The sequence below is a fragment of the Microtus pennsylvanicus genome, chromosome 14 (assembly GCF_037038515.1).
Source record: "Microtus pennsylvanicus isolate mMicPen1 chromosome 14, mMicPen1.hap1, whole genome shotgun sequence".
NCBI lineage: Eukaryota > Metazoa > Chordata > Mammalia > Rodentia > Cricetidae > Microtus > Microtus pennsylvanicus.
The window spans coordinates 64,581,820-64,605,780 of NC_134592.1; the positions used below are offsets into that span (position 1 = coordinate 64,581,820).

The following is a 23,961-nucleotide window of genomic DNA, read 5'->3' on the forward strand; positions in this document are numbered from 1 at the left end:
AGAGGTCCTCGCAACCAGAAAAACCTTAGCGAACTCAAGAATGCCACATTCTAAATGCACCACAGAGCTGCTAAACACAGCATGGGAGCAGCTTTCCATCTGGAGAGGGTAACTGCTGCCTGGAGCTGATAACCTTGCTCTTTCCTCCAGACATTTGCTGATTCTGGGAAGACACAAAGGACAGGAAAGCTGGGCTTGATTTAGAGAGGGTCACAAAGAAACAGAGAACTCAGCGAAGCTTGTATTTTTATGAGGTTGGAGTCACAAAACTGAAGGCCTAGGAAGCCTGCATAACTGTTTTCAACTTAACACACCTGCAGAATTCTCAAAGTAAAATGTATGGGAGGGGAAAAATGCTAAATTTAAGCCGTCTGTAAAAACAAGATAATGTTTTGTATTCTTAATTTAGTTTGGACGACCCAAGGCATGGTGGTAGTGCAGGAATATACACTAAGGACAGGAAAATTAGAGGTCTTTCCCAAACTCTAAATATCCTTAGCTCTGTCCTACTTAGTGATGGTGGTCCATTTCGTATTTCAGTAGAGAAGCAAAATAACTCTCTGGAAAAAAAATCTAGAATATTTGCAATTTTTGAAACTCACAATTGCCCAGCATACAGAAAAGTTACAATATATGTCAAATCGGTAGCATATAGTCAAAGACCAGGGGTGAGTCTCCTACTAGAATTACCAAAAAAGATGCTTAAATCACAATAACGTTAGCAAAATTACACCTCAAAACATCACAGTTATAAATTAACAAAATAAGCATAATGAAAGATGTATAAGGCACTCACGTTAAAGAAGTTTAAATACTGATGGAAAACAAAGATTAAGTTGATAATTTACCATAAACCATCTTACTGATTTCCTATAATCTTAACGTAATTTTATTCTCCTTTTTTACTTCAAAATTCATCTGTAAATGTGGCATGCTAAGAGTAGTCAAAGTAGGGGCTGGGTAAGTGATTAAGAGCACTGGCTGCACTTTCCAAGGTCTGGGTTTTAATACCCAGCACCCACATGGAAGATCACGACTGTAACTCCGGTTCCAGGGATCTGATACTCTCTCTGACCTCCACAGGGCACCAGACTCACACATTGCCACTGACAGACAGATAAAGATAAGTTTAAAAAAAGGAAGAAAAATAATAGCAAATTTAGGAGCTGGAGAGATAGTTCAATGGTTAGAAACATGAGCTGCTTTTGCAGAGGTCCTGCGTTTGGTTGCCAGCATCCACATCTGGTAGTTCCCTACCATCTATAACTTTCCCTCCAGGTGATCCAATGCCCTCTTTCAGCCTCCAGAGACATCTTTACTTACATGAACCTATGTACCTATGTAGACATACATGCATATACATAGCTTTAAAAATAATTAATCTTTTTTAAAAAGAAAAGCTGAGTTAGAAATTATAAGGATGAACAGAGGTAAAAAAGACAAAATGAGACATTAAATTTATTATAAATCTAAAGTAATTTAGGAAGTACAGTGTTGGAGCAAAAATACTTAAATATATTAGCAGAACAAAATACTGTGTCCGGAAACGGACCATTACAAAAACAATGGACCCATAAATAACTGCCTTATTTATGAAAACGTTTTTTCAACAAATGGTTGCTTGTTCAACTGGATAAATATATTAAGCATCACTTGTACCTTACATAATAAAAGCAAATGTACTCTAGATGAACAATACAAAAAGGTACAAAAGGCAAAACAAAACTTTTGAAAAAACAGAGAAAAATACTTAGAGTAGGGAAAATTTTTTTTCTTTTCAAAATTTAATTTCATTTTTTTTAAAACATCATAAACAAGTTCTACAGCTATACCATTTCCTCCTTTCCTTCTATGTCTCCCCTCCTCCCACCCCACTCATGACCCTTTGATAGTGGTGGTGTTGTTGGTATGCGTGTGTCTGTGAGGGGGGGGGGTATGTGTGTTGGAGCCCACAGAAGTGGATCCATTAGACCTAAAGGTCAGAGAGAGTTCAGGCAAAGTCTCCCTCCTTCGAGGTTATTTACATATTTATAGGATCTTTGACCTAAGGTGTGGCTACTAATTGGAGGTCTTGACCTAGGGTGTGGCTGCTTGGTGTTTTGGGTATTAAGTCGGCCCACAGAGCACAGAGCGGACCTGTTCCACCCTGACTAAAGGTCAGAGAGTTCAAGCCTATTCCTGTTTCTTCAAGGTTTCTGGCAGAAGATTTGACTTAAGGTATGGCTATTAACAGGCATCTTGACTGAGGGTGTGGTTACTTGGTGTTTTGGGTATTAACTTTATTACTTTGTTCCTTGTAGTATGGCTTAAAAAAAAAGGGAGGGGCTTTTCCTTTCTTCCCCTCTTGTGGATGGGGTATTTAAAGATCCTAAGAAATAAACATGGGCAGGTTTGGTTGTCCTCCCGACTCTATCCTATGTCTCTGTATCTCTTTTGTTTTTCTGTTTATTCTGTCTAACATTCTAATCCACATGCCCCTACCCTGGAACAAGGCAGGACTGACATGTGTGTGTACAGAACCTACTGAATCCGTTAAGCTTTGCCTGAATGTACACGTGTCCAGGGCTGACTGCTTGGGTTTAACAGCCAGTATGGGAGCTCTTCCGTGGAGGAAACTGGTTCCCCTCTCTCTGTAGCCATTGAACCTGCAGTTCTTCAGGTAGGAGCAGGGGCGTGTGGAATTTCCCCCACCCACATTAACATTTCAATTGAACCAACTGAAGAATACAAAAAAAGAAAAGCTGCTTAAGACAGTGGGAGAAATTGGCAAAAAGTTTAGTTGGCAAAGTTTACAGCCAAGCAACACATGACGCAATTTCTTCAGTTCATTGATTTTAGATATTATTTAGGAGAAAGGCAGCCACTTTCTTCCAATTACCTAGATTTTCATCCCTGACTGATCTGAATAGAATTTCCACACCACATTTCTTCTCAATATTGATGGTTGATTGTATTTGGGATCAGTTCTCAAATATAAGAGAACCCTTAATAGTTCAACTAGTAACACAATTCCTAATAGACTAACACTGAAAACTACCCAGAAATCAATTAACAGTATAAAGAATAAACCGTGACCCACCATAATAAATATAATAAGAAGGAATCATTTAAAATTACCTGCCACATTTCCAATAAATCCTATCGATGTACCAAGTAAAAAAGGAAGCAAACACACATGAGTCCAAACTAACCTTTTCTGCAGACTACAAAGGAGAGGTGGGAGGAAGACTTCGGGGCACTGGCAGTGTTCTGTCTGTTGACTTCTATGCTAAGTCTGTGAACTTCACTTGACACAAATAAAGCTTATTCTTGAATAATATGTTGTTAAATCATTCTTTAAAACATATTCTATATTGGAATTCTAGGTCTCTTGTAAAATTCATATTGGAACTCAGTTGTTGGTGCACTAATATTAAAAAGTAGGGACTTTCAAGAAGTGCTTAGGTCATGAGACCTCTGCTTCATGTGTGAGATTAGAGATCTAGAGATGGGGGCAAAAGGGAGATGCTGTCTTGTGAATTAGTCACAAGCTTCAGCATACAGGTACCAAGCCTTCTCCAGACCCCAGATCAGTCATTACTTTTCACTGGGCCTCTCAGTACACAGATTATGAGAAACAGATTTCTGTAGGATGTAACCCATCCAGGGGAAGGTATTTTGTTACAGAAGCTCACTAACAGAAATTTTATTTTAGATCTCTCCTTTCTGGCTATCCCTGACATGAACACTCTCATTAAGAGCACACGTATATTTCAAAATCCTATCTCTAAAAGATAAATCTATATATGAAATATAAATTTCAAATTTTAGGAATATGAAATGTTGAAAATCTGTTTATATGTATTAGAAAATGTAAAACTTGCAGGGTATATTTCAAAGAAAAACTTAATCAGCAAAACTGTAATAAAAGAAAAGGTAGAAAAGTATGAACTAACAAGTTTCTGTATAGTAAAGTAACTAATTAATTAATAAGAATTAGACTATAGTATATAATAATATATTTATAATTATATATTATATAATATATAATAAAAGCACCAACAGGGATTTAATGAAACTGTAACAATACCTTCATGACATTTCCAAATTATTGAGGAGACAAGTAAACTTGGTACAGACCTGGAGACTCTCCTTCCCTGGGTACTCAGCTTCTTTCTCCTCAAGTGGTCTAATTGCTGAAGTCTAAACCTTGCTCACTTCTGTGTATGTAGACCATTGAGGAGAGGAAAGCTAAGTGCTTTACCGATTCGATGATTAGTTAAAATTTGGACTTTAAATGTAAAAGGACCATGGGATGGTGAATAAAAAATAGCAATGGCTTGCTCCATATTGTGTTTCCTGTCTTTTGTTTATAGACAGAATCCTGCTCTACAGCCTAGGCTGGTCTCACATTATTGATCCTTTTGCCTTGGTCTCCCAAATGCTAGAATTAGAGGTGTATGACATACCTGGCTATTTCTTATTTTGAAAAAGTGATTCCACAGTAAAAATACCTGTACTGCAATTAAGATTTTGACAATTATTAGGCAATGTAACTAACATATTTAAACTTATGCTCCATTTTTACACATGCTCAAATCAAAGTATATATAGATAGTCACAATAAGCAGAATTTATGTCACAGAATAAAAGTAATTCATCAGCCTAGTGTGTACTATAAAATAACGGGCAATTCCCAAATATACTGTATGATTTAAAACAACAAAACTTTTAAAAAGAGAAGGGCTTTGCATTCCCCACTATAAAAGGTTTATTAGAACTTATATTTCAAGACAAATACTTAAAAAGTTAGAAATTACCTTAACAGCCACTCCTTTTCCTTCAGGAAATTCTAGAAGATGAAAAGTCAGTTCTTCAACCCTGGTAATACAGAGCTTTGGGTCAGTTGTTCTTCTTAAGGCCTGCACTAAGGCTCGAGTTCTGTTATCAATACTCACTCTTGCAATAATCTACGAGGTCATATGAAATACGTGATTAGGAGATAAAGTTACGCTATAAATGGTTAATGTTTCTTAGGACCACTCTGAGAAACAACTTGCCTTTTCTCGCTGAAGAGACACACGTTTTTTCTCCTCTGCCTTCTTGTCTTTGCCGACAGCTTGCTCAGTTTTAGCAGGCTCTTCCTGTCCTTCTGGCTGACTCTTTGAATCAGACTTTAATTTGGGTACAAGTCCACCAATGTAACCACCGACTAAGGCTTGTACGCCCTCAGTGGGACGAGAAAGGAAGTTAGCAATACTTTGCTTTGCAGACACCGGAAGAACCTCTGGCGTCTGGCTAGGACTGGAAGGTTTGTCCCCAGCATCTAGGGAAGATCCTGAGTCTGGCCTGTCTGTCACGATGTTGGGGTCAGGAGAACTGGATTTCTCTTCTTCAAGGTCTGGTTTGTCCTGAAGATGTTTAACTTCCTTTGTTTGAGACATTTTTTCCTTGCGACTGAAGTATGAATTAATATGGTTCGCTAAAAAGTAGAATGACTCTCCAAATCTGGTGGTTATGGTGTATGTGTAATGGAAAAGGCTCCGTTTACCTGCATCATCTTCTTTATCTGCAATGTAGCTTTTCTGTTCCACAAAAGAATTCTTTTCTGCTGATTTATCACTATAGTTTTTCAGAGACTCAATGGTTTGTTTAACTTTTTTTTGTTCTAACCAGCCCCTATCTGATACTTTTCTTAATATTCGAGAATTTGTCTTAAACTGAGCTAACCGTGAAACCATTTCATTTTGACTGCCAAAAATAGCCTTTGAAACAGAATTCAAAGTACTTTTAATACGGGACATATGAATGCTCACTTTTGCAAGTCCCTTGGGAGCAGAAGTGCTAAGTTTCAAAATTCCAATATGTAAGCCATGGTTGCTTGGAGAGGGCCAGTGCTTACTGCAACGCGCTTCACCTTTGTTCCACCTACAGCTTTTCTTACTTGTGTGAAAATCTCTGTGCACAATGATATGGGGCATTCGCCAGTAATGTTTGGAACACACAAAACGCAGCTGTTTGCTTTTCTGATTCCCACAAAGACTTCTTGCATTACTGAGGAGGTAAATATATATATCTAAAGTCAAATTAATAGACATAACTTAAAAATCATTTATTTTCTATGTGACATTCTCTCATTTCACTCCTGAGTGCTTCACTTAAAAAATTCCATAATTCATGGTCTTACCTGTAAAAAAAAAAAGATTAATTAGTATTCAAGTTAAAAAAAATAGTTCAGTTTATATGCATGACTTTGTACCCAGCAACAAACCATTCAAAACAAGATGGACTAAGGCTGGAGACAGCTCAGAACTAAAGCGCAGTTGTTGCTGCTCTTGCAGAAGACTCAAGGTTCAATTCCCAGTTCACAGCCCGGTCTCTACACCTCCCAGGTCCATAGGATCACACGCCCTCTTCAAGCTTCTCAGGGCACTACACAAATGTGGTACACAGCATACATAAAGGTCAAACATCCAACACATAACAAATAATAATAAACAATAATTAAAAAGATGGAATACTATATTTCCAATATGACTGGTAAGATTTAATTTTAAAAATAACAAAAAAAATTAAGCGTTCGGTGCAGATGTCAGTTGGGGAGTAGGAGAAGAAATCAGAGACACTTCTAATTATGCGATTTTCTCTTTTTACTATTATTAAATTTTTGACTAGCTTGAAGCATTAGACTTTAAGTACTATGGAGACAAGAGTCAGGTCTTTACCCCATCTGCTGCGAATCATTTATGGGATGCTCAATCCACAGTGGACATGGTATTAAATGCCGAGGCCACCCACAGATTAGAGCAAGAAAGAGCCATGTCAAGACTATCTTCCCTATCTAGTAAAAGCTGCTCACTAAAGGGGCTCCCTAATTTCCCTTATCTAGTAATTTCTCATTACATTGAGGGAGCCGGGTGATAGCTCAGTGGGTAAGGTGTTTGCTGTGCAAGCATGAGGAGCCAAGAGTAAAGTGGAGAGTGACACAAGATGACTCAGACGTTGACTATAGCCTACACAGTACACACCAGAAAATATGTGCGCCAGCTTGCAAGTGGTCGTAATTACACTATAGAAAAACATACATAAATAGGAATAGTGTAAAATGGACAAGAGACATTATAAGCCATTCACAGATAAATAAAACAGTAAAATAATAGAAATAATTATAAAATTAAAATGCACCAAATAAAACAGACATTTTGGCCAAGTATGATGGCACATGCTGCAGTCCCAACACTCAGAAGGCTGAGGGAAGGATTACAAATTCAAGACCAGTATGAGCTTCATGGGATAAGTGGCTGGGGTTACAGGTTAAGATACTGAACAAAACAACAAAAGTCCTAACCTTTTAACTAGTAAAAATGGGGGCTACAGATGTACCTCAGGAGTACCTGACACAAGCTTCACCTAGTGCATCGAAGGACCCAGAATCAGTTTCTAGCACTGGGCATGGGAGGTGGGTAGCAATTGAGAAAAATACAAGTGCTGTCCACTGTTGATAATGAGTCAGGAAAATAGGATATAGAAGCTTCTTGACAAAATCTTACAAAATTTTATTTAGTTTTTATTTTTTTAGTTTTTCAAGACAAGAGTTTCTCTGTATAGCCCTGGATGTTCTGGAAGACCAGAGTAGCCTCAAACTAAGAGATCAGCCTACCTCTGACTCTGTAGTGCAGAGAATAAAGGCAAGGGTGTGCCACAACCACCCAGCAATCTGAATAATTTTAAATTTTATTTATTTTTTTTAATGATAGAGAAAAGTCAGACCAAAGAAGATGCTATTTCCTGTGAAGAGATGTAATTCTGAGAAGTGAGCCAACACAAAACACAGCTTAACCTTAGAGAGAATAAAACAGCTTTTTCTTGAACCAAATATGAGTGAGTACGGTCTGAGGACATAAGATTCAGGCTGACCACTGTAGACGTGGTTATGTAAGATATTAGTAGTTACGGAGCAAGGAAAGTCCTAAATCACAGTATTGAGACCTGGATCCCGATGGAGAACCAAGGAAGACAGAATACAGCAGAGCAGGCACATTATAACACAGGTTTCAGTGTTCCGATCTTAGAACATTCTAAGTGCTGAATTTGGGGATTACAGGGTCAGATGGTTAGTTAGGAGTCCATGGCAAAGCAAAAAGCAGGGTGGCAGTAACAGCTAAGAGCTTTGTCATAGTTTGGGCTACTACTGCCATAATAAAACATCAAGACCAAGAAAAAGGCAACTTGTCCACAACCAGTGACGTACTTCCCTTACTAAAACCACACCTCCCAGTCTTCCCCAAAGAGTTTTACTAACCAGGGACCAAACATTCAAACACAGAAGCTTATGGAGGCCATTTTCATTCAAATCACAAGTACAAGATTATATCTTGAATCACAAGTAGGAGGCCAAGAGAGCTAACTGGGAATAGGAAGGGCATTTGAAATTTCAATGTCTGCCCTGCTAACATACTTCCTCCAACAATGCCACACCTCTTGATCATTCCCCAACAGTTCCACAAACTAGGAATCAAACAGATGAGCCAATATAGGAGGCCATTCTCATCAAATCACCGCATTCCATTTCCCCACCAAAGACCTGTGGCCATATCATAGCGTGAAACCCATACAGTCCAAGTTCAAAGGTCCCTATCATCTTTCAGTCTCAACACAGTTTAAAAGTCCAAAGTTTCTTATGAAACTCGAGGTAATCTCTTAATTGTAACCCCAGTAAAAGCAAAAGCAAAAAGCAAACTATATATACTTCCACCATAGAATAGTACAGAATATACATTATCATTCCAAAACAGAGGACTAGCGAGGAACTGCTAGCCAAAGCAAGACTACAATTTAGCAGGGCATATCTCCAGCATCTTGAGGTTTTAAACACAATAGTGCAGTGCTGATTTCAATTTCATTGCTTTACACAATGGCCTCTCAGGAACTCTTGCCCTCCCGGGGCCTTTATGCAGACCCTACTCTGTCACGTGTGGCCTGGCCTCAGCAGCTCTCCTTAACCATGGAGGAAGATTCACAACCCCTTTACTTATGTGTCTGTCCTGTAGGACTACCTGGATGACACTATGAAGTTTGACTGTCCTCATGGGAAGAAGCCTGGTCCCACACGTTTGAGTAAGATTCCCTTTGTAAGTTGCTTTTTAGAGGCAGACTATTACTCAGGCATTTCCTTTCTACAAGTGGGGAGCACAGCTGGATGCCTGTCCTGAGGGCATCCCTCCCTTTCTTCCAACTTGGAACTTTCTTCCACCTTTAACTTTTCATGTTTCAGCACAAGCCTTGGCTCCACTGTTAAATTTCCTTCCAGGTGCTCATTTCTGCTTCAAACTATACATTTTCTATTTCTTTTTGCCCAGCTTGCTCTTCTTTCTTATAGACCCTCCCAGGAGTGATTGATTACAAGTAACCATATGACAGAGACAATATGAGGCAGTCTTGATATATTCACCAAGGAAATTAATATACTGTTTTTCAATTTTGCTTCAAGAAAAATTTTAGGACAAGAACAGAATGCAACCACATTTTTTGCCAGCCTACCACAAGAATTCTTTCAAGGCCAGTTGTTAATAGTTTTCCTCTGAAACCTCTTGGGCCAAGATACCATAATCTACTTGCTTTGGGCACTCTTCTACTAGGACGGTCTGCTAAGCCCCGTTTACAGCATTCAACTACATTTCTTATCCACACTTCCGAACTTATCCCCATTCCTCAAAAAAAAGAAAAAAAGTGTGATCAGGCCTAGCAGCAATACCCCACTCCCTGTAACTTCTGTCTTAGTTACTTTTTTTATTGCTGTGATAAGACACTATGTCCACAACAACTTATACAAGTTTATTTGGGGCTTACAGTTTGAGAGGGTAGATAGAATCCGTGACCATCAAGGTGGAGAGCATGGCAACAGGTGTGCAGGCATGGTGCTGGACCAGCAGCTGAGAGCCTACAACCACGCACACAAGTGTGATGGAGACTACTCGTTTCCCGGCCACCCAGACCTGAATAATCACACAGACTGTATTAATAACAACACTGTTTGGTCAATGACTCAGGTGATGTGGGATTTCCCTCTGTATGCTGTGATTACTATTAATTAATTACTATTAATGAATAAAGAAACTGCTTTGGACCTATAGCAGGGCAGAACTCAAGTAGGCAGGGAGGAAGAAGGGCAGAGTCAGAGAAAAGCCATTGAGCCTCTGGAGACAGACACTGGGAACTTTAGCCAGCAAGGCACAACCTTGTGGCAATACACAGATTACTAGAAACAGGTTAAACTAAGATGTAGAAGTTAGCTAATAAGAAATTAGAGCTAAAGGGCCAAGCAGTGATTTAATTAACACAGTTTCTGTGTGATTATTTCGGGGCTAAGTGGCCAGGAACCAACAAGCTTCTCTCTCCTCCAACACTCAGGTATTTCTAGCTAGTTCTTAAATCTTGAATTAACCTATTTCTATTAATCTGTGTATTGCCATGAGGTTGTGGCCTGCTGGGTAAGGTTAAAGCATCTGTCTCCTTCAGCAGCTACATGGCATCTCTCTGACATCATCTATTCTCTATCTCTGTTAGGACTTCCCACTTGGCTTTGCTCTGCTAAGCCATTGGCCCACAGAGCTTTATTCATTATTCATTATCCAATAAAAGCAACACATATACAGAAGGATATCCCACATCACACAAGAATTTATGTCTGATTCACAAACACAAGACAGTGCTAACTAGGAATGAACAAACCTCAAAGCCAGCTCCCAGTGACTATCTCCAACAAAGCCACAGTTCCTAAACCTTTCAAACAATTCCATCAACTGGGAACCAAGTATGCAAACATATGACTCAATGGGGACCAGTCTCATTCAAAATAATCATTTTAAATGCTTTGGCAGTTACAGAGATACTAGGTCAGACATGGGCTGAGCAATGAATGGCTTTCAAAAAAACTAAAAACAGCTTGGTTTTTAGCTTTGGTCTTTCTGACAGCTTTATATCAACTTGACACAAGCTAAATTATGAGAGGTGGGAACTCAATTAAGAAACTGCACTGTAGGCAAGCCTGTAGGGCATTTTACTTAGTACTATGAGGGGAAAGTCCAGCACTGAGAGCAGTGCTATCCCTGGGCTGGAGGTGCTGCATTATAGGAAAGCAAGCTGAGCAAGCCATGATAAGCAAGCTAGTATGTAGCAGTCCTCAATGGTCTCTGCAACAGCTCCTGCCTCCAGGTTCCTACAGTGTTTGAGGTCCTGTCCTGGCTTCCTTCCACAATAAACAGTGACATGAGAGTGTAAGCAAAAGAAACCCTTTCTTCCCCAAGCTGCTCTGTGTTTGAACCCAGCAATAGAAACCCCAAGACATTCCTGGATTTGCATATTCTAACTGTTTACTTTCCTGAAGTTCTAGACAGTCATTCAACCTTGTACATCTTTAAGGAAGTGGTTTCCTTCTGTGAACTTCAGTCTGGAGTTACCCTTGCAGACCCAACTGTTACAAAAGCTCATTGCTCTCCTACTATCTGATAAAGGTGAGGCTGAGTAAGCAGAAGAGCAGTCTTCATGAAATTGTTGGCAAAGTCATTAAGAAATAAATCTTTGGATGCCATCAAATCTTTCAGACACCAGTATCTGGGTCGATTTTTTTTTTATTCTTGTATTTTCTGTATCTGAAATAAATAAAGTGATGTGTATATTGTATAAACATAAGTAGTTTTACTTATGTACATGGTGTTTACCATATATGCCTGCGAATCATATGCATACCCAGTGCTTATGAAAAGTCAGAAGAGAATATCAAGGTTACAAAGAGTTGTGAACCACCATGTAGATGCTGGGAACTAAAACCAGGTCCTCTGCAAGAACAAGTCCTCTTAACCAATGAGCTATGTCTGCAGCTCTGGACATAAATATGAGATTATATATAAAGCTAAAATAATCAAGGATACTATATGGTCTAAATAAGAAAGGTAGCAGGTAAGAGAGGCAGACATTTTAACTTATTTCCAACCAAAATCATACTCTTTAACTAGACTGAATATATATTTACAGTTATTTGTACTCTATGAAATATTTCATTTGATGCTTGGAGTATCTGAGATAAGTTGATTGAGAAAATCAAATATTTTCATTTATTTCAGGGTGAGGATCAGGGCAGATGGATTCCATAGCTATAACTTCCTGTGGGATTCTTAGCTCTACTTTAAGGAAAAACTTGTATTTAATATCTAAATTACTGATACGTTTTACTTATAATTAATAGTTTCATCTGTCTTACTAAGTTAATAGTACATTAGATTTCAGATTGGGAAGTAAATGGATAGTCATAGAAAGAATCAGATAATAATATAGTATCTCTTTTCATTTCTTTTTAACAAAATTGTCCTTTTCCCAGATAGCAAATACTATTAGTGAGCAGAGATAGAAATGAGATCTGACTTGAAATCAAGACTTTTATAGATTTTTGTTAGCATAGTCAAATCTCATTTTTAAATTTTATGTTCAAGAAATGGAAAAAAGACCCACTATGTAATATTGTCCACTTTCTTCTCATTAGTAATATATGAATATTGTGTGTATATACATGTGCCTATATATCCTAAGTATACTATCGGGACACCTTTAAATGCCTTTTTAAATAAAGAAACACTAACTTCTAGGGTAAGGGGGCCCAAGTATCTAACACTAATACTTGGAAGGTACAGTCAGGAGGATCTCTGTGAGTTTGAGGCCAACCTGGTCTCTAGCCAGAGCTAAAAAGTGAAATGCTATCTCAAAAACAAAACAAAAAACAAATAACAAAACCCATGAGTGCTGTGGGACAATGGTCTTTACCCTGTAAAGATTTGTTGCTTGTATTGCTTTAATAAGATGCTGATGGGCCAGCAGCCAGGCAGGAAGTATAGGTGGGCCAACCAGAACAGGAGAATTCTGGGAAGAGGAAAGGCTAAGTCTGCACCTGCAGAGGAAGCAAGATAAGAATGTCATGCTGATAAAAGGTACCAAGCCACGTGGTTAACACAGACAAGAATAATGAGCTAATTTAAGATCTAATAATTAATTAATAAGAAGCCTGAGCTAATAGGCCAACCAGCTTATAATTAATGTAGACCTCTGTGTGTTTCTTTGGGATAAGAGTAACAAAGAAGTGACACTTTAATCATGAGAACTTGGTTCAAGGAGGAAGAACATCTGACCAAGAAAACAAGTCATTGGAAAACCACCATCACTAAGAGGACATAACAGCATGATCGTCATTTGCAGTTTGCTGGAGCCAAGAACAGCACTGTTTTTATATTCAGGAAAATACACCAAGGGAATTTTAAGTATCTCAGACAATTTTTTAAGTGGTAAATACAAAAAGCTCTTGATTGCTGAGCCATCTCTCCTGCCCCAATTCTATACCCAGACTGAAGAGAATCTTTCCTGTTTCATCTTTTTTAATAGACAAAAAATATCTTAGTTTTAGTCCACTTTCACTTAGTTCTTTGTATTTTGGCAGCTCACTGTGGAAAAACTAATGAATTACGAATTTTAAATTTATATTTTAAAGTCCCTAGTAATGTATCCTTCAGCAAAGATGGCTTTAGTTTTTCTTTTCTTTTTCTTTCTGTTTTTTTGTTTGTTTTTGTTTTTCAAGACAGGGTTTTTCTTTGCAGTCTCAACTGCCTGGAACTCGCTCTGTGAATCAGGCTGGTTTTAGACTCACAAGAGATTCTCCTCTCTCTGCCTCCTGAGTACTGGGATTAAAGGCACCACCACCTGGCTAGTCTTTATATTTCATAAGATGTCCAGTAGTTATTTTATTAGAAGAAAACTGGTATTTTGAAAAAGGTTTAGATCTTAGATTGAAAATAACATCTTTGGCTAAGGAAGCCAAAAGCTTTTGTCAATTCTGACAATTAAAAGTTTTGTAGAGCCATTTGTTGGTAGAACTAACCCAGAAAAATGAATGACAAACACAATAAAATGTTGTATAATAAGCCAAATTTAATGAACAGATTTAAATGTTTATTTACTAAAGTGAGTTTCTTAATCACTTTATACTTTAACAGGAATGCCTCCAGTAGGAAGGAATACTTCTCCCTCTCATAATTTTCCCTACAGCTAAGGATGTGGTTTTCCATCAAGGGAAAGTTTTAGCTGGGAAAAAACACAGACTAGCTCACTATCACTAACACATCATTATATCCTTGTGTCAGAGTCATGTGGATAAAACATAATCATTCAATTTTAAATATCAAATTCTGGTTTTCTATGCAATTTTTTTGTAAACAAAAGATGTTTTTGTCAGAAAGTTTTAAATTTTTTAATTAAGTTTAGTGTACAAACATGTGTATTGTGTCAAAGGACAACGAGGGAGTTGATTTTCTCATTCTATCAGACATTCCTAGAGCTCAAGCTCAGGTTATCAAGATAGGGGGCAGCAAATGCTTTTATCCAATAAGACATTTGCCATCTCAAAAGTTATGTTTTAATTTTACATTAGTGCATTTAATATTTACCCAGAGAGCTTTAAATAGCATATAAATAAATAAAATGAATATAGAATATATTTACAGGTTAGTTTTTACAAACTTTTTGGTGACATACTTTGGTTTTTTAGATTTGTATTTAGAATGAATATCTTATTTTACAATATAAAAATCCTCCCTTAGAACATGAGCAAAGAAGTCGGGACCACGAGGGGTGCACCCACCCACTGAGACAGTGGAGCTGATCTACTGGGAGCTCACCAAGGCCAGCTGGACTATTACCAAAAAAAGCATGGGATAAAACTGAACTCTCTGATCATGACGAACAATGAGGGCTGATGAGACGCCAAGGACAATGGCACGCAGTTTTGATCCTACGCAATCTGTTGGCTTGGTGGGAGCCTAGCCAGTTTGGATGTTCACCTTCCTAGATATGGACGGAGGGGGGAGGACCTAGGACTTACCACAGGGCAGGGAACCCTGACTGCTCTTTGGACTGGAGAGAGAGGGGGAGAGGAGTGGGGGGAAGGGGAGAGGGGTGGGAGGAGGGGGAGAAAAGTGGGAGGAGGGGGAGAAGAGTGGGAGGAGGGGGAGGGAAAGGGGAGGCTGGGAGGAGGTGGAAAATTGTTTTTTTTTCTTTATTCTTCTTTTATCAATAAAAAAAAAGAAAAAAAAATCCTGCCTTAATATGACACGTAAAAATCACATACTTTAGGATGAAAATCTTACTTTACAATACAAAAATCTTCCCTTAATGTTACAAATCAAAACAATCAACATGTTAAATGAATTTATGAACGTGTTAAAGGAGAGTTAATTCCAAATTAAACTTATGATATAACCTGGGTAAACGAACATGCTGAGAAGTTGTAAAATTCTCATCTGTCGCAGAACCCAGGTAAACTTCACTGTTACTTGGATTTTTTTTAAGTTCTTTTGCAAATTTTCTTCCCTTGTTCTCAGAACAGTTTGAGTTACAGAATGTTACATTCCAGTGGGAGGACAAGAACACATAAGGGAGACAAACATAAAAAGAGCCCAAAAATTTAAATGTTAATTGTGTAATTGCCATTTTGCATGCAAAATGTATTTGACCCTTTGGACAGCTGAGGGACCCAACAAATGCCTACTCTTTGCTGGAGCAAACCAATCAAACAGTGCAGGTTGCCAGGAGACTTGCTATTGCAACCAGTGACGGCAGGCTGGACCAAGAGCATCGGTGTGTTCACTAGAAATTCTGAAAATATTTATTATCATATTCATAGTCTTTCTCCCTTAATCAGAAAAGTTTCTCTCTGTAATGAACAGGAGTCCAGAATATGGTGCAGAGAGCAGTACAATGAACAAAGGTGCTGAGAATAAGTGAGAGCTGAGTGCTTAGTCCTAAACTAAACAGGACATTTGTACTACCCACTCTTAGGCTCAGGTGTTGTGGGAGCTGCGGGCCTGCTTTTCGTCCTGCCCGGCTCCCGCATGTCTAGCTTTACACCATAAATAACAACACACAAACTGTATTCTTTTAAACACTGCTTGGCCCATTATATCTAGCCTCTTCTCGGCTAACTCTCGCACCTGGACTAGCCCATTTATAATAATGTGTGTAGCACCCCAAGGTGTGCTTACCGGGAAGATTCTAGCCTACGTCCATCCTGGGTTGGAGCTTCATCGTGTCTGCCCCAGAGAGGAGAGGAAATGGCATCTGTCTGAGGCGTCTTACCTCACTTCCTCTTCCTCCCAGCATTCTGTTCTGTTTACTCCACCCACCTATATTCTAACCTAAGGCAAAGCAGTTTCTTTATTAATTAACCAATGACCTTCCTCCATCACTCAGGGACCATCAGGAGAAAAGCCAGAAAGAGCAAGAAGCAACGGACAGGGAGAAGGCCTGGGAAATGCTGTCTACCGGGTGGTGCAGCCAATAGTCGTGACCTCACAGCAGCTGTGGCTGCCTGCAATGGGCCTGCACTGCTGTGGAATAATCCTTCTGTACACTGTGAAATCTATTGCGCTCATTGTTAATAAAATGCTGATTGGCTGACAGCTAGGCAGGGTTTTCGAGGCAGAGATAATGCTGGGAAGAAGGAGGGCAGAGTCAGGATTCCCGGGAGACAATCAAGACGAATGAATGTGCTTGCTGAAAGAAGGTACCACATAGGGTACAGGGTAAATAAGAAATATGGGTTGATTTAAAATGTAAAAGTTAGCTAGTAACAAGAATAAGCTACCAGCCAAGCTTTCATAATTAGTAAGTCTCCCTGCCATTTATTTGGGAGCGGCAGCCAGAACACAGAGAAACTCTGCCTACACTACACAAGACTGGATTTATCAACAGTCAATCAAAGATAATGTGGGCTTTACCTATCCTTGCTGAACTACTGGCCACTGATAGGCTGGAGGAGCAGTCTTTGTCTTCAGTTCTGAAGTCACTGAGGAGCCAACCAGGTTCCAATGGATAGTTCTGAATCTATGAACTCAGTGGACTCCACTGAAAAAGGGGACGGGGTGAAAGATGTAAGAAAGGGATTTGTGTGTATGGGTGGTATAATAAAAACAGAATAGAAGGAAGTTTGGAAAGAGTAGGTAGTTACAATAATCAAAATATATACTTTATACATGAGTGAAGTTGTCAAAAATAAAAATTATTTTAAAAATACCCTGAATGTAAATTCTTAACTTTTGTGATAGATAGATAGATAGATAGATAGATAGATAGATAGATAGATAGATAGATAGATAAAAAAAGCTGGAACCAAAGTTCATCTGGTAAAATGCTTGCCTAGCAAGGATAAAGTCCTGGGTTCAATCCCCAGCACTGCAAAACCTGGGAACGGTAGTACACATCTGTCCTCAGGAGGTAGAAGCATGAGGACCAGAAGTTTTAAGTCATCCTTAGTGACACAGGCAGTTCAGGACAGTCAGGGCTACAGGAGACTCAGTCACTAATAAAACAGTGGTTCTCAACCAGTGGGTCATGCCCCCAAACCATTGGAAAACATAATATGTTTACATTATGATTCAAATCATTTGCAAAATTACAGCGATGAAGTAGCCATGAAAATAATTTTATGGTTGGGGGTTACAACATGAGGAACTGCATTAGAGAGTTGCAGCATTAGGAGGGCTAAGAATTCGCTGCTCTAAAATGAAAATGGAAAAAAAAATAAGACTTGCCAATTAGAAAAAAATTGGTTTTCTCTCTGTAATAAACTTCCTTCATTGTCAAGGACAAACATGGGTGGAAAGCAAGACGATGAAAATGATATTTAAGCAAATGGTATTTGGAAGCAAGCAGGGGAAGCTAGTTAATAACTGACAAAGAAGGCTTGATTTTAAAATTTGTCCAAAAATACAAAGAAGGCCATAATCCATTAATAGCATACAATGAGTGCAATATACATGTTTCTATCTTGGTGCACCCAATTTCTTAAAAATGGATGGACCCTAATGGCCATAAGCAGACAGATACAATGACGCAGATGACTTTAATATCCTACTCAAAGTACTTCAGAACAGAAAAAAATTTGACCAAAGTTCAAATGGGTTTCACATAACTCTGGAAAATATTTCACTCACAACTGTGGTAAGCACATTCTTCTCAGCAACCCAAGGAATTTCCTTTTTTTAAAAAGAAAAAAGTCATATTTTGATCACAAAGCAAACCTTAACCAAGTTTTCAAAATTCTTACTTCTTATCAGATCATAATGGAAGAAACCTAGAAATAAACAGCAAGAGAAACATAAAAAATGAACATATGGGTATTAGACTATATACTTGTCAAACACTAATGGGCCTGCAGAAGGGGAGAGGTCAATTCACAGTATCAAATGAAAATGAAAACTCAACTTACAATAATACAACAGCATCGATAAGTTTAAAGAGTGAAGTACATAGCTATAAATACTTACATTTAGAAATCAGAGTAGGAACAAATAAATAACTTAGTAACATATTTCAAGATCTTAGAAAAACAAGAAGCCAAATTCAAAGTTATTAGGAAAAATAGTGAAGTCCAGGACTCAAATTAATGAAACAACAACTATCACCACAACAAAAAAATGATCAATGAAAAAGAGTCAGTTTATTTAAAAGAAAACAAAGCTGTAACCAAAACACAAAGAATATGCAAATTAGTAAAGTCAGAGACAAAAAAGTAATTACACTGCTTACCATATAATAACCCTACTACAACAGACCCCACTAAAATCCAGATCATTAAGGAGTATTTTTAAAAATTATATTCCAATCATTAAGGAAAATCTAAAATAAATAAATTTCTAGACACTAATGACATAAAAGATTAAATCGAGAGAATACTGAAAAAGAAAATAGAAAAACCTAAACAAATCAATTAAGGGGCAACGAGACTGAAGCTGTATTAAAATTTTTCCCAAACAAGAAAAGCTCAGAACTAGACAGGCTCATAGTCAAATCTATCAGACCAACACAAGCTCCCTATTTTATGTATTATTTATGTGCATAAAATTTTTAGACATATTTAGTATATAAAAGTATACTAACTAGTATATAATTAGTACATAAAATAGAAAAGATAATACTTCCAAAATATTTCCACAAAGTCAATACTACCTTGGTATCACAACCAAATGTAAATAGAACACAAAGACTATAATATTATTGGCATACATAGTACAGTGGTTTGAATGAGTATGGCCCCCATAGGCTCATGTGTATCAATGCTTGTTCTATAGAGAGTGGCACTATTAGGAGGTATGGCCTTGTTGGAAGAGATGTGTTACTGTGTATGTGTGTGTGTGGGGGGGGGAGAACTTTGAGGTCTCACATGCTCGGGCTACACCCAGTGTGGGACCCAGTTCACTTTATGTTGCCTGCAGATCAAGATGTAGAACTCTCAGATCCTTCTACAGCACCATGTCTCCCTGAATCCCATCATAATTGAACTAAACCTCTGAAACTGTAAGACAGCCCCAATTAAATCTTTTCCTTTATAAAAATTGCCATGTGTATGGTGTGTCTTCACAGCAATAGAAATCCTAACTAAGACATATAAGATACAAAAAATGTTCAGTAAAATACCTGTGAACCAACTTCAGCAGTACACTAAACAAATCATGTATCAGATCATGTTCATTTCACTTCAAGTATACAAAGATAAACAGTCAAATTAGTAATGTAATATAGCACATAAATAAATTCAGGAACAAATCAGACAATCATCTTAATAGATATTCAGGACAGTCTTTGACAAAATTCAATATCCCTTTCTTGTAGGGTATTTGAACACTGTGTGGCATAATATTACTGTGATGGATTTCATAAAGAGATGAACAGCCAATGGCTAGGGAGGAGGCATAGGCTGAGAAAGAGAGGAAGTAGATGGGTCTATGTGAATATAGATACGCCAAGGATGCATAAAGGAAACTGGACATACAGAATGAAAGAAAGGCAAAAAGCCACAAGGCAAAACATAGATTAATATAAATGGGTTAAGTTATAAGAGCTAACAGGATAAGCCTAAGCTAAGGCCGATGTTTCATAATTAATAAGATATCTCCATGTCATTATTTTTGAGTTGGCAGCCAAACCAAAGCGTGCTACATAACTTCATGAGAAAAGTCTGGAAGAAACTAAATGTGAAAGAATCAAACCTTAATATAATAAAGTCTACACACATAAATGCACATGCAACATCACACTGAATAGGGGAAAACTACTAGCTCTTCTCTGAAATTTGGAATGAGAGAAGTGTGCCCATCCTCACATTTCTTACTCAATATGCTATTTGAAATCTTAGCACAATGAGGTAAATATAAGAAATAAAAGGGAAACAAATAGGAAAATGAGAAGTCAAACCATTCTTTATACATGACATAATCTTATACTGTAGGTGGCGTAATAACCAGGCTAGCTTAATATGAAACAGCAAATTTTAATGAAGGAATAGCTTACAACACCAGGGATCCAGTGAAGAGCAGGAGATACAAAAACGAGAGGCAGGCGGGGCTCAGGCCGCCAGATTTATATGTAAACATCAGCCCGAGGCGAACACGCCCCCCACTGGGAGGAGTTTCCCCTACATTATACTTATATGGCCTTAATATTATCACCAGACACCTCTTAGATCAGCAAAGCAGTGGGATACCAGATGAACCTACAAAGATCAGGAAGAGCTGTCTACTTCCACTCTGCCTTACTTTCCCCTCCTCTCCCTTTACCCCTACACCTCCCAAAGTTGTCCTCTGTCAGGTGCACACACATGCACACACACACCAAATAAATGTATTCTTTAAAAAATATGACTAATATGCTAGGAAGGGAAAACACTGGAATCATCTCCAATGATTGGTTAAAACAAAAGTGCTAAGCATAGCGGTGTATGCCTGTAATCTCAACACTCAAGAGGCTGAGGCAGGAATATCATAAGTTTAGGACAAATCAGGGCTACAGGGAAAGACTCTGCGTATCAAATATATATACACATATACAAACATGCATACATATGATTAAAATTCCAAACTAGAAGAAAACTTACAAGTAAAGATGAGGAGAGAATTCTAGATAATGTTAAAGCGCGCACACACAAATAAATAAATAAATAAATAAATAAATAAATAAATAAATAAATAAATAAGCAAGCAAGCAAGCAAGCAAGCATGCAACAAAACACAAAGAGTACCTTCCAAGAGTCAAGCAATGAAGTTTTCCTCAGGATGTAGCTTATATAAGGAAGAAGTAGAAAGTTGTACTGAGAAAACCAAAACAAGAACTGCAGCTATGCAAAGGGGAGGAAAGTCTGAACTAAACCCGTTCTACATTGTAGCTTCACACATTATTTTAACATGCTTACTGTATAGAGGGAAGATAGAAAGGGCACAAGCCTGTCTGCCTTTCTGTCCTGGCCTTCTAAGCTTCATGGGACTTGCTGTGAATGCGGTAAGTTCAGTTGGTATAAACACTGGTATCTTCCACCACAGAGAAATCCCTGATAAAGTCATGCTGTGTGGCTGGGGATCTAGTACACCTGGCAGAATACTTCCTAGCACGAGGAAACTCAAGGTTCCAGCTACATGAGCCCAGCATGAACAAAAGTCAAGCTTTAAAAGCAGACCTGATCTACAGTCTTAATACCACCACAATGCTGAGATGCTATGCAAATGGAAACTGGTCAGAGCTGGTTAACTACATGGAATTCCTGCAAAAACAACTAAACTCCAGAGCAAAGTCACTTCCCAAATGTTGGGCAAGGGACAACCACCAATGAACATTAACTCAGATTACAAAACATGGCACAGAATGAACTATCCCCTAGAGAGACTATCCACCAGCACAGCCAACAGGAACATGTGCAAGCAAGCTTTAGATATAGAACTTAGTTTAGAAATTAAGTAAGGCTAAATATCCAGTGATAACAGGAAGAATAAAATATTATAGGCAAAAAAGAAGTAACCAAGAATAAAGAGTAAAGGAGACTAAAATGTTGGAGATGAATACTCCTAGCTACATACTCGCTCTCTAACATGCCTGTAACCTACTGGTAAGGATTGAGAGGTTTGGGAGTGATGAGATTCTAAATAGTGAAAAGTGAAAGCTTCCCATGGCGAATATAAGGGAAAGAGCTTGCACAAGATAAAAGAGGCACACGGCAGTAAGAGGATGACCTATTTATTATTTACCTTCAGACAATCTTGTAGATCACCACAAATTACTAACAAGTAGATACATTTTAATTAGTTTGTGCTCACAATAGTGTCAAGAATTAAAGCAGAAAGGGAAGGGCACAAAGAATACTAATTATACAGGAAGAACTGATTCTTTGGCATTTTAGTGGCTCCCTGAATGAAGTGAAGAAATGAATTCTTTTGGGACTCTTGATTTAAAAAATTCCGACAGAAGAAAAGCAAATGACATTCTGGTGACAGCTTGAGCTGAAAGGTGGCTGATGGCATATAAGAGTCACAATGATCAGCCCAAGGCTGAGGCAGAAGAGAGACCAATGAAGATCTAGCAGATCTAGACTATTATACACTCCGCTCTGTTTCTTTCCAGACCGTCATCTGGGGCCAGGGATCTCTCTCAGTAGGTAAAAGCACTTGCCATGCAAACTAGACAATCTGGGTTCAGTACTTGCAACTCATCGTGGAAAGAAAGATCTAATTCTTGAGACATCCACACACCCACATTCACACACACACACACACACACACACACACACACACACACACACACACCCCATAAAATGCTTTTAAAAGTTTTAAAGATATAATAGTCTAATAATGAATATATACCTATCAATTCGGCATCAATATACAGAACATAAAGCCCCCCAAATGGGAAGCACTACAGAAAGATGATTTTGTGAACAGAATGAGACACTGCTTACACCTATCAGAAACCACAATGACCAATCACAATTACTTAACACAGAAATGAGCAACAAGCTTCACCGCCACTGTACAGATGTCAGCACTACAGAAAAGGCTTTGAGAGAAAACGCAAGCACAAGACAAGACACAGCAGAAGCAGGGAAAGAATGGAAAGAGAAGAGTGTTATAAACTGGGACAAGGGCAAGACAGGCTAGATCTGGCTATCATACAGTGAAGGTGCGCCCAGAGAGAGACACTTTGACTCCAGGGAAAGGAGTGGAGTTTAACCAAAGGACATCAAGGGACTGAAGGAAATGCTAGGTGTGGGCCCAATTGTGGAGGGAATGAATATACAAATTTAGCCGGGCGGGGTGGCACACAGTTCACCCTGTGAGTTTGAGGCCAGTCTGGTCTAGAGAGAGTTCCAGGGCAAGCAGAAAGGTTACACAGAGAAATCCTGTCTCACGCCCCACCCATCCCCCAAAGCCCAAAAAATATAGATATATATTATAATAATCACAATACCATAGCCAAAAAGGAAGCAAGGGTCTGGATACAGCAATGGTGCAGGAATGCAGAAATGGGCTATCTGTGAGGCACATTTTGAAGCGAGGAGGAAAAAGAAAGATACATAAAAAGAACGGGGCTGGGAAGACAGCTCCCTGGTTAAGAGTATGTGCTTTTCTTCCAGGAACTAGAGTTCCTTTCTCAGCACCCACATCAGGCTGCTACAGCTGCCGGCAGGCTCACAACTGTCTGCACTCCCCAAGACATCCAACACCTTTTTTTTTTGGTATCTGAAAACACACTCATGTTTGCACTAGCTACATATAGACACATAATTAAAAATAAAAGTAAAATATTTTTTTAGAAACAAAAACTGGATTTGGTGACAAGCACCAGTGAGATAAGGAGAAGTTGTCCAGAGAACTCTAAGCCTTCAAATCAGACACAGAGGAAAAGGGCCACTTGTGAACATGAAAAACCTGGAAAGGGAACAGTGTAACAATATAAAGGAAACTGGATTTCTCTTTTGGCTTTACAGAATTAAGAAATGATAGGGAGCTGAAGGAGAAACTTAATTTATGTATGAAATGATCCACAGTGACAACGGAGTAGGTGAGGTCAAAGGGGTTTACCAAAGGCCGGCCTGCGGTATTTGGATGTATAGGACCCAACAAA

General features: G+C 38.5%; 1 protein-coding gene across 8 annotated transcripts in view; it reads right to left on the bottom strand.

The window, feature by feature from the left end:
* Positions 1-23,961, bottom strand: part of Pnpla8 (patatin like domain 8, phospholipase A2) — a 47,132-nt gene that overhangs the window by 21,816 nt on the left and 1,355 nt on the right. The window contains exons 2-7 of one of the 8 annotated variants that reach the window (XM_075948411.1): positions 21,092-21,131; positions 18,122-18,148; positions 16,794-16,920; positions 12,796-12,919; positions 5,040-6,166; positions 4,800-4,949 (exon numbers count right to left, since the gene is read on the bottom strand). In XM_075948411.1, the coding sequence (XP_075804526.1) occupies positions 4,800-4,949; positions 5,040-6,077 (1,188 nt within the window). In that variant the 5' untranslated portion in view covers positions 6,078-6,166; positions 12,796-12,919; positions 16,794-16,920; positions 18,122-18,148; positions 21,092-21,131. Of the gene's footprint in view, positions 1-4,799; positions 4,950-5,039; positions 6,167-12,795; positions 12,920-16,793; positions 16,921-18,008; positions 18,149-21,091; positions 21,132-23,961 lie in introns of all 8 variants that reach the window. The other 7 variants (XM_075948407.1, XM_075948412.1, XM_075948405.1 and 4 more) reach the window with 7 other exon arrangements.